General features: G+C 63.5%; 1 protein-coding gene across 1 annotated transcript; it reads left to right on the top strand.

Moving 5' to 3' along the window:
* Positions 1 to 4,570: 4,570 nt before the first annotated feature.
* GPR37L1 (G protein-coupled receptor 37 like 1) lies at positions 4,571 to 8,281 on the top strand (the record flags this gene model as incomplete). Its single annotated transcript, XM_082832294.1, has 2 exons — positions 4,571 to 5,158; positions 7,475 to 8,281. 2 exons carry the CDS (start codon positions 4,571 to 4,573, stop codon positions 8,279 to 8,281), a joined length of 1,395 nt encoding a protein of 464 aa, XP_082688420.1.
* Positions 8,282 to 11,428: the final 3,147 nt, after the last annotated feature.

Raw genomic sequence — 11,428 nt, 5'->3', positions numbered from 1 at the left:
CTCTGCTGACTGTGTGTTCTTTTTTCCTTACACACACGTTCCAAGCAACTCCTGGATGCCAGGCGCTGAGGAAGCAGACGGGGAGACAGGCCCTGCTCGTCAGAGTTGGGTGGGTCTGAGGTCCAGGAGCTCCCCACGTCAGCATTCCCTGTGTCTGCTCCCTCCTACAAGCTCAGCCTCCATTCCACCCTGTCTGTTCGATGCAGCAGGCGTTCCTGAGGCACTGCATCGAAATCCTCTGGAGGGTTTGCTGAAGCGTGGGGTGCTGGTCCCGCCCGAGTGTCTGCTTGAGCCGGTGTATCAATCAGCTCCCCAAGGCGGGCGATCCAGGGACCACGCTCATCACAGTGGAAACCTTGCCTTCACAATGCCCACATTCTACTGCAACAGTGTCCTTGTGAGCCCTCAGGTCCTGGTGATACTCCTGACCTTTTACCCAAGAGAAGACTGAAGGGCAGAGAGATTCCAGGACGGCACGGCACCGTCTCCTTTTCCCGTGTCCTTCCTCACAATTTATAGCTATGCTATTTGGGGGTTAGTTTTTTCAGTGGCCACCTCCTTCCTTGAATGTGAATCTCGGGGGGCAGAGGTCATGCGCATGTTGTTCACTGTTTCCCGAGTGTCTACGACAATGCCTGGCGCACAGTAGGTGCTCAGCTGCTCCTCTCCGCATTTGGACGAGGAATGGTGACTGATGGCTGGCTCGTCCTAGAGTTGGGAGCGGGTCCTGACCATCTGACTTTTAGAAGCACACCTAACCATGGCCCTTCACCTGTCCCCCAGTGCCCCTGGGCCCCAGGAGCCCGGAGCCCAGAGGGCTGCCACAGTGGGGTCCCGAGGACACCCCGCCCAGGTCTGGTGCCAGATGGAGGGGAAGGTGTGCGGTGGGGGAGGGCTTGTCTCAAATTTACCCCCCGCCCCCACCTCTTTGGCTGCCTCCTACCTCTCTGCCCTTCAATTTCCAAATCTGTAAAGTGAAGGTAATGACAGCACCTGCCTTGTGAGGCTGTGGTAATAAGCGAGTTACCATGGCAACAGCTTATCCTCATCTAGTGCTTCCTGTGTACCAGACACTGTTCTAGTGATGGACATAGACGAGCCCATTTAGTCTGTTACTGTCCCCTCGTTACAGCCGAGGCCCAGAGAGGTTGAGTACTTGCCCAAAGTCACACAGCTCGTAAGTGGCAGAACCGTTGAAGAAGTCATACCTGGACTGTGTGGTTCCGTTCGCTGGACAATGCTGGCGAGTGGAACTTGTTCAAGAAAACGTCAACTCTGAACTGTCTTCTCGGGCGGCACCGCCCGGGCAGCCCCAAGGCCCTCAACCCGCTCCACGCCAGGGGAGAGCCCCACTCCCGCTCCCACCGCCTCCCGCCCCAGGACCTTCCCTGGCCAGCTCACTGGGGAATTCCCAGGGGCCAGGATGGGGAATTCCGGGGATGGAGGAGAGCCCGTCCTAAGGGCTGGGAAATCTTCACCTTCCACGTGGCCTGCCTCTGAGTAGGGGACCAGCTTGGTCCAGGACAGGAGTTTCGGCTGGGGAGGCCGACCTGCGAGGGGGCCGAGTTGGGCACCCCAGGAGGGTGGGGTGGAATGGCAGGTGCATCTCCACAGCCCCCGGGGTCGGCCCGGGGAACCCACCCGGTGGAGACTCCAACAGCCGCAGGGTCTGTGGGCAGGGCTCAGAGCGCAGGCAGCCCTGAACTTCCATCTCTGAACATCTGGTTCCACCTAGTGGCCTCTGACATCCCCACTGCCCCAAAGAGCCAAGGGAGCCCAGGACTGGCAGGCGGGGTGCCCTCGCAGCGGCCAGGGTTTACAGAACTCCTGCCCCGAGGTGCAGTCGGTACGGGATATTCAGAGCAGAAGCAGCAGAGGGCTGACAGGCTGGGGTCGGCGCTGTGCTGGTGTGTGCCTGGCCCTGGCGCTCGATTTCTCTGGTTGCAGTTTCCACATCTGAAAAATACGAGAGTTGGTGTAGAGCCTCTTCCGGACCCCTTTCGAACTTCTGTCAGGCTACGCAAATGAGTGGCTAAGAATTTCAGCTTTGGAGTTGGACAAACCTGCAATTTGGATCCCAGCTGTGTGTCCTTGGGAAAGTTACTTTCCCTCTCTGAGCTGGGGTAAGAATGTAAAGATGAAGTATGATGATTCTACCAAGCGTTTACGGTGGCCTGGCACTGGTGAGTGCTCACTAAATGGCTGGTGATGACTCTGTTTGCCCGAACCACCACGAGGCATGTGCTGGGTTTCAAGGACAGCAGCTAAGTGCCGGGAGCCGCAGGTGTGAAGGCGCTGACTTGCTGCGGGGTGGGCTGGGGGGCAGCCCTCCAGGATTCGGGAAGCACATTCCGAGGGTGGACCCCAGGATGCTCAGGCCAAGGGCGGGGCACCCCGTGCATCTCCTACAGTCCTTCCTCGGCCCTTTCCTGAGGCCGGAGAGGTGGAGGTAGGAGGCCTGGCCTCCCTCTGCCGTGGAGGCTGGGGTGGCGACAACGAAGGGGCCAGTTTGGTCCTTGTCTGATTTCTCGATGGGCCTCTCATCTTCGCTGTGACACTCTGAGGCCCAGACAAGCCCGGCCCTGCAGCCCCCATGTCCCTGTTCCCACACGAAGAATAAACAAGAAGAAGGCTGAAAGGTAAGATCTTCCAGAAGTCCAAGATGCTTCCCTTATCTTGCCTGAGGGTGCATGAGGCTTTTCTTCCTCCGCCTCCTCCGTCCCCTTTCCCTGGACCCCTGTTTTCACACAGCACGTTGGGCCTCTGGGTAGGACAGAGCTTTCTGGTCAGAAGATCTTCTCGGAAAGTCAGTTCTGGGTTGGTCCCACTCCGGGAGCCCCGGCTGGTGTCTGCTGATGGACTGTGAGTGACCTTTGTCTCTGGCCACCCAGATGGCCCGCCTTCCCTCTCTGGCCTCGAGGGAGCGGGAACCCAGCCACTTCCTCTCCTTACTTTCTCTTCATTTTCTCATGAGTGTGGGAGCTCCTGGGGCCTCACCCTGCGCCCTCCCCGCTAAGTGTCTGCACAGCCCTGGGCAGCCGCAGCCCCACCTCTACCCCCGTATCTCTGCATCCTGCTGCAGCCTTTCTCTTAGGCCGCAGGTGACTCTTTCCTTCATCTCTACCCAGACCACTCACCTGCACAAGCAGAGGTTTTCGCCCAACCTCACACCAGACTCCTCACCTTTCCTGCCCAGGTGAGTGTCTCGCTGTCACCGCTTTGACCTGTCCCTCCCACGCACAGCCTTCGGCTTTCCTGGACTCCGCTTCTCACCATCTTCTAGACAGCTGCGTCTTGACAGGTGCCCCTGCCCCAGGCTGTGTGACCCCAGCCGTCGTCAGGGATCCTCCCCAGGGACGTGCTCAAGCCACGTCCTCTGCTCAGCAAGCCGCAGCCCCCCAGTTCCTCCAAGGTAAGGCGTCCGCCCCAGGCCTGGCGTACAAGGCCCTTCCCGGTCCTTCCTCTGCTCGCCTCCCAGGTTCCTTGCCCTCACGCCCCTCCCTGCTCCCTTGCTGGCCGCCTTGCTGTCCTCGCGCTGCACCCTGCTGTCCCTCCCCCGTGGCTTTGCAAATGCTGCTTCTCCCTGAGCACCCTTCCTTCCCTGTTGTCTGTCTGGGGAGCTTGAAGCCGCTCTTCAAGGTCCATTTAAAAGTCGCCCCCTCTGGGAGGCCCTCCAGATGCCTCCAGCCTCCTCCGGGCTCCCTGGGTGGCTGGTCCCTTGCCTTTCATAGCATCCATCCCTAAGCTATAATTATTTATTTACATATTTATCCCCCCCCCCCCCCGCCCCGCACTGAAGGCTCCTTGATGGCAGAGGTCTTTTAGGTTTTTGTACCGAGTGTCTAGAACCCAGCAAGTGCTCAGGAAAGACCTGTTGCTGCAAACGTCCACCCGCCTTGTGTCCAGATCAGAACGCGGTGCTTTAAGTTTCGGGCGGCCGTTCCTTTCAGGGGAACTTTGTGTGGTTCGCGGGAAGCAGGTGGACCCGTGCCCACTGAGAACAGCGATGGTCAGAAGGTCTGGAGTCAGGCCCAGGCCCCGGGCCAGCTGGGCCAGGTTTAGCTCTGGGTAAGTGACTGGCCACCTCTCCAGCCTGAGACATGGGAATGAGGGCGCTCGCCCCGCAGGGCCGTGGTGAGGGTTCATCCAGAAGCCGGCTGAGTGTGGGATCTCATCAGGTTCAGTAAATGACAGCGACAGTGATTATCCAGCCTCCTGAGGAGGGGCCGGCGCCCTGCCTCCACCCCACCCTGCCCCCGCCCCCCAGGACCCCAGCGTCTGAGGCCGGGGGTGCCCGGCCTCTGGGGGCCGCACAGGTCTGAGCGCTGCTGCCCGGGGGGCCCGGGGAGGCGTGTCCTGCGGATGGCACAGAGCGCCCTGTGTCCAGCAGAGGGCCCAGCCCTGCCCTGCCTGGTGGCTTAGGGGTGGGGATGGAGGGGGTGCCGGAGCCGGCTGGCAATGCCAGACGCCCGATGGGGGCGGGCCCACCGGCCAGCTGCCCATCGAGTCGGCCCTGCACTCGGTCCGGCCTCGCCTCCGCTTGTGGGCAGCCACTGCCGCTCATCCGGCCATGCGGTGGCCGTGGCCTCTGGCCATCTTTCTCGCTGTGGCGTTAGCGGCGGGTCCCGGCAGGGTCCCCGGGGGCGTCCCCCTGCGCCGGGGCGGGCGTGGCACCGAGGAGGAGGCCAAGGGGGTGCAGCAGTATGTGCCCCAGGAGTGGGCTGAGTACCCCCGGCCCATCCGCCCCACCGGGCCGCAACCCACCGAGCCCCAGGTGGCCGCCAGCGCCCACCCGGACCGGGCCGTGGTCCCTGGGGGCAGCAGGCAGGAGCCTCGGGGCAACACGACGGGGACGCCGGGCCGGCGGCTGCAGATCCAGAACCCCCTGTACCCGGTGACGGAGAGCTCCTACGGGGCCTACGCCGTGCTGCTCCTGGCCCTGGCGCTGTTTGCCGTGGGCATCGTGGGCAACCTGGCGGTCATGTGTATCGTGTGGCACAGCTACTACCTGAAGAGCGCCTGGAACTCCATCCTCGCCAGCCTGGCCCTCTGGGACTTTCTGGTCCTCTTCTTCTGCCTCCCTGTCATCATCTTCCACGAGATCACCAAGCAGAGGCTGCTGGGTGACGTGTCTTGCCGGGCTGTGCCCTTCGTGGAGGTGAGTGTGTGTCCCGCTAGAGCCCACGGGGTGGTGGGGGGGCGGGCGCTGCCGGATGTGGGCTGCGAGGGTGTGCGAGGCCCCGCAGGCCTGGGGCTCTGTCTCGCTGCTTCTCCCCCAAGACAAATGCAGGATTGGCTCCTGGGAGCTCTCAGGTACCCGAGCGAGCAGGCGGGTGTCAGGGCCCTGGGGTCAAGTCTGTGTCCACTCCCAGGAGTGCAAACACGGAAGGAAAGAAAGACCCTCCCTCACTGTGACTCTCGTCGCCGCCATCACCGTCAGACGTCTCCTCCATCCTCTGGAAGGAGAGAGCTGGTTCTGGGGCTGCAGCTAAAGCAGGGGCTCTAGCGTCAGCTTCTGTCCCTGGCGTATTGGGGCGTCCCTGGGCAGGTCACAGCTCCTCTCCCATTTCACTGTCTCCTGACCAGAGGGTAGACCACTTGGCCCTCCAGCTGCGGCTCCAAGGTGCCCACTGGCCCCACCTCTGGGAACTTCCACGCTGGGATGAGCACGTGGGTGTTGATAGATGTGTAGCTCACACAGATCCAGCTTAATCAAAACAGTGCAAAGATACACCAATATGTGTGCATTTACGTGGGACACAGCGAGGCCAGCATGTCTGCCCAGGAACGGGAAATCAGCCTGCGGCATTCTGCATGTTACTTACGCTGTGGGAGGAGGAAGAATGAGCGCCGGGGTGACTGTGGCCTCCCTCCCCGCAAACGCTGCTTTCCCCCCGAGACAATGGGAGATGCTGAGTGAGTGGGCAGCCGGCCTGGGTGGGGAAGGAATTAGGATCAGCGTCTGGACACTGTCCTTTTCCCAGCTCTGTCCCCGTCCCGTGACTTAGCGATGGTTTCATATCCGGACAGACTGTCTGAGGCTCAGCGGGCGGTACAGCCCTTTCCTGACCTTCCCAGCCCAGGGAGACCACCTAACGGTGGCCCCAAGTTGCTCAGACCTGAAAGAGGCCCTCCGGCTGGGGACAGCCCTTGCATCTTAGTGACCTGGTACTCAGAGCCCAGGAGAGCTGTGGGAAGTCAGAGCCAGGGCCTTGGAACTGGGCAGACTGGGTCAGAGCCCGGGCTCTGCTGAGTGGCCGTGGTTAGCCACTTAGCCTACCCAAACCTCTATTTCCCTCTCTGTGAGTCGGGGCTGACCGCCATCACCATAGCTGAGTGAGTCCCTGAAGGCTCACATGTGTGACGTCTACAAAGGGCTTAGAACTGAAATAATTCAGTACGTGGTGGATTTTACTGGGAAAGGTCTAAGACCCCTGTGAGCGCTTGTCTGCATGGAGCTGGCGGCTGAGGAGAGCCCGGCCCTGCCCCCTGCCCGACTGTGGGTCCCAACACACCTGATATGCAGGCTGCCGCCTAACCCCCTCCACGGCCTGGAGGACAGAGGTGACCCCTGAGCCCTCCCTGGAGGCTGGGATGATGGGTGAGAATGGAGGGACGAATGCACCGCCCAGCACCCTTTTGTAGGGAGGCCCCAGGAGACCCCAGGAGGGAACAGGAGGCAGCTAAATACAGCTTGGGGCCATTTTTGAGATGCAGGAAAGGAGAGGGCGTGTTGTTTAGCCTGAACCCTGGCCTGGGGCCTGCCTGGAGATGGGGCAGGAGCCAGCCGGAGAGGGGAGTGCTTGGACGGAGGGGGAACTGAGCACAGCCCTGAGTGTGCCCAGCCGTCATCTGAGCTGGGAGCACCGCCCCAGCCCCGTCACTTGTCTCTGCCACTTTCTTCCCTGCTGCTCTGGCTTCCTCTCTGCTCACAGGGTGGTTTTCCTGTGTGCTCTGTGAGCTGCCTGCGGGGAGTGGGCACAGACCCACTGCGTCCCCACTCGGGCTGGCCCTGGGCCTCTCCGGGCAGGGCGAGGAGGGTGGGAGAGTGTATGCCCTGCACCCTCTGGGCCACTCCCCCCATGGACGTGGTGGGTGAGGCCATCCAAGCACCCGGCAGGCCCAGAAGCCCTACGTCTCCGTCCATGTTTGTCCTCAGAGACGATTTCCCAAAGTCTCAGGAGCACAAGGGGCTGTAGGGCCTAGGTCGCTCGTCCCTGGGCCCAGAGGCAAGGCAGCGGGCGGCAAGAGTTGGGCGGCCGGCAGGGGAACCTCAGCTCTGCCGTCCACCAAGGCCCTGGTCCCGCCTGAGCCCGGTCTGTCCCGTCAGACCCTGGCCATGAGATCTGAAATGCCCCTGAATGGCGGTGCCACCACTGTCCTTCCCACACCTGCCGTGCGCTTCCAGTCTGAGCCAGCCCCTCGGTTGCCTGGGGCTGACCCCCGCCTCTCCCTCCACCACACCCCCTCGCAGGTCTCCTCTCTCGGCGTCACCACCTTCAGCCTCTGCGCCCTGGGCATTGACCGCTTCCACGTGGCCACCAGCACCCTGCCCGAGGCCAGGCCCATCGAGCCATGCCCGTCCATCCTGGCCAAGCTGGCGGTCATCTGGGTGGGCTCCATGATGCTGGCTGCGCCCGAGCTCCTGCTCTGGCAGCTGGTACAGGAGCCCAGCCCCGCTGCGGGCCCCGTGGATGCGTGCGTCATGAAGCCCTCCGCCCGCCTGCCCGAGTCCCTCTACTCGCTGGTCTTGACCTACCAGAACGCCCGGATGTGGTGGTCTTTTGGCTGCTACTTCTGCCTGCCCGTCCTCTTCACGGTCACCTGCCAGCTGGTGACGTGGCGGGTGTGGGGCCCGCCCGGCAGAAAGCCGGAGTGCCGGCCGGGCCAGCAGGAGCGGCGCGAGGGCCAGCTCAGCGGCACCGTGGTGGGCCTGACCGCCGTCTACACCCTCTGCACCCTCCCCGAGAACGTGTGCAATGTCGTGGCCGCCTACCTCTCGGCCACGCTCACCCGCCAGACCCTGGACCTCCTGGGCCTGGTCGGCCAGTTCGCCACCTTCCTCAAGGCGGCCGCCACGCCCGTGCTCCTCCTGTGCGTGTGCCGGCCGCTGGGCCGCGCCTTCCTGGACTGTTGTTGCTGCTGCTGCTGCGAGGGCTGCGGCGGGGTGGCAGCCACCGACAGCCCCGATGCCAAGCTCCAGACGGGGCTGTCCACCTCTGTCTACTTCCACAAGCCCCGGGAGGCGCCCCCGCTCCTGGCCCTGGGCACGCCCTGCTGAGGCTGGCCGGCCGTGGCAGGGGGAGCTCTGTCCAGAGATGGACTCGGCTCCCCCGGCTGGGGTCTGGGTATGTCGGAGCCCCTGGCCGAGCCCCTTCTCGGGGGCGGCCCGCCTGTCCTCTTGCTGGGGGGCGGTGATCCCCCAGGTCCTCAGAGCTGCCCAGAGACTCTCCATCCCACCGGCTGGGAGCCAGAACCTCACCTGGTCCCAGCCTCACTCTCCCCTCTCCATCTGGAGCCCGACTACACTTTACTTTGCCCCTCTCGGCATCGCCCATCCTGGATGGGGGCCTTGGGAGCCAGCAACCGGTCTCTTCTCTGCACAGGATGGGCCCAGCCCTGGACGCCCCTCCAGGTGCCGTCTCTTCTCCAGGAGCATTTCTGTCTCTGTCCTCCTCCTTCTCTGACGTACCCTGGTTGCCCGGTCCCCCCCAATCCCGGTCAGGTGCTCCCCTGTAGAAGACCCTTCTTGGAAAACAATAAACTAGGTGGAACTACCCCTGTGCCCACGGGCCTTTCTTGTGCCACATCCCGGCAGTGCCCAGATGCACCTGGGCTTTGCCCTCCTGGCCACCTTTGGCCCTTCCTGGCCTGTGGCTGGTGTCCTGTCCAGCCTGGGGTCCTGTGGCTTTGAGGGCAGAGTGGACGGAGGGGCTTGGGAGCTGGGGCACTGTGTCCTCAGGCTGGCCTGAGCCCAGCCGTCCCTGGGAAGTAGAAGGCTGCAAACTTATCTCCCCGGGAGCCCCCGCTGCTGTTCCTCCCTCCCCACAAAGCCCCCATTCGAGGGCAACCAGCAGCCTGGGGGGCTTCCAGCCTCTCTGAGAGCTGCCCTTGTTTGGCTTCTTAGAACAGACTGTTTAGCCTACAGACGGCCCAGCTGCCTGCCCCCCGCCCGCCCCACCTCACCCCCTTCCCGGCAGGCAGAGCTCCATCGACAGCCCCACAGAGCCTTCTTTCCTCTCTCTGGTCCCCCCCACCCCCCACGACAGGGGGCCCTTCCAGAGGCCCCTTAGCCCCGCCCGGGCCCAGGACGTTGGCATGAGGTCAAACAAAGGGACACCTTGGTCTAGGCCACAGACCACTCCCCGCCCCGCGAGCCCACCCTTCCCATCTGAAGCGCAGCTCGGGCTCCCGCGGAGCTCCTGCTGCCAGCTCTGCCTGGATCACCTGCGCAGGGCCTCGGGAGGGTCCCCAGGGCAGGGTCGGGGAGGCACAGGCATTGCCCGGTGCCCTGGGCTCCATTCTCCTCTGCCCACCCCACCCATATCCCCTGGCCTCAGCCCGGAGCCAAGCCTCCTTCCCCCACGCCTGCGGATCTTAATGGCCTTGTTCTCTCCCCCTGGCACCCACCCTCAGGACGGGTGATGCCAAGAGAGAGGGAGGCCGTTGCTAGGCGATGGCGCTGCTGGCTGCACGCTCTTTGTGCTGGAGAGACACCCACCCGTTTCTCGGCCAACCGCTGCCACAGTGACCAAAGCCCCCAGCTCTGTCTGCAGCAACTTAAGACGGTGGGGGGAGCAGGCTGGAGAGGAGACCAAGGGCAGGCTTGCGGTGCTGAGGTGACCGGGGCCCTTCCCTCTCCCCCCACCCCAGCCCCAGTCCCAGATGCACCAGCAGCCTCCTATGGGATGGAGGAGGGGGGCTAGGGTGAAGGCGGGACGCGCAGGCCGAGGATGGGAGGCTGGGGGCGGGGAGGGGGCACCGCCGCATCCTGTCTGGGGGCTCTGCCACAAAGGGGCCCCTGCCCCTCCCTGCGGTTCTGAGGCCCTGCCACCACCGCTGCCCTGGGCCCCGCCAACGTGAGTGGCTTGCAGGATTAGTCAGCAGGCCAGCAGGCCTTGGGAAAGAGCCACTGTCTCTCCGGCTAGGCCAGCTGGGGGAACAATGTGGCATTTGTTGCCTAGGGGTCCTGGGCTTGGGGTGGGGCGGCAGCTGGCAGTGGACTTGAGCTGGGTCTTTAGGGGACCAACCCTGAGCCCTGATGTCAGCCAGGTGGAAGGAGGGCCAACCCACTGAGCCGCCCTGACTCCGTCAGTATGCGCACCTTGCACTGAGAATTGCCTCCCTTGGGCCGGACTGGACGCAGTTACTGGACCCCATCAGTTAAACAGGAATAACCCCCCCTACAGAGGCCTGGAGTCATTGAATGAGACAAGATACATAAAGCTCCCGGCATGACGCCTGGCACCTTCCTTCCCTCCCTCCCTTTGGGGGTTCAATTCTCCAGAACTGCAGAGCAGGCTTGGCCAGGCGTGCAAAGGGCCCCCCCATGCTGGTGTACATATACGCAGTCTGTCCTACGAAGCACCTGCTGTGTGCTGGGTGCAGGCACTGGGGCAGGAGGATGCCTGCTTGCTGGCGACCAGCCCATCCTGTCTTATCTCCTCAGAGGACGCAGGAGGCGAGAAAGGCAGCTCATCCCTAAAACTCCCCATCCTGCTCGCCACACCATTGACTGTTGGTCCTGTCCCAGCCTCCCAGGCCGTGGCATCTCCAGCCACCTCAGCAGCCACGAGGGCCCAGGGGACAGCCCGGCCCCAGCTTCGACCTCCTCGACCAGGGGGCACGTGTCCTATCCTTTAGGGGTTGCAAGGAACCTGAAGTCATCTAGCTCCCTCCGCCAAATTCCATCTGCATTCTCTCCCCAAACTCCCCGGCAGTGGGGAAGCCCTCTCCAGGCAGGCCATTCCTCCCTGCGGTTCTGATGACCAGGAGGCTCCAAGAGGAAGCAGCGAGGAAGGGCCGGTGAGCTCAGAGCCACCAGGGAAGGTCCTGCTCCCAAGACGGTGCAAGTGGCTTCCTCCCTGCAGAGGTGCGGCGAGAAGGGGTGGAGCCTTCAGCAGGGCCGGACCTTCCGCAGGGCCGCTCCGTCTCCAGGCTGAGGGGAGCCAGGGGGCGGGGCTTACGGTAAAAGTGGGTCAAGATGGCCCCGGATTTGGGAAGCGGGGCGCAAGCCTCCGAGGCCACGGCTGCGGGCAGAGGGGACCAGCTCTAGGAGTGGAGTGGGCTGGGAGGGGCCGGGGGTGGGCAGGGAAGGGAGGGCACGGCCTGGACACCAACAGAGGAGCCGCTAAGGGTGGTAAGCCGTGGGCTCTGCAGGCCCGGCACTGCCCCCGCGCCCCCCAGGACAATTCACCGGCTCCGCCAC

Source organism: Leucopleurus acutus (genome assembly GCF_964270905.1).
Source record: "Leucopleurus acutus genome assembly, chromosome: 2".
Lineage (NCBI taxonomy): Eukaryota > Metazoa > Chordata > Mammalia > Artiodactyla > Delphinidae > Leucopleurus > Leucopleurus acutus.
The sequence above is the reverse complement of the archived record's forward strand: the minus strand, read 5'-3'. Positions and strand labels throughout refer to the sequence as shown.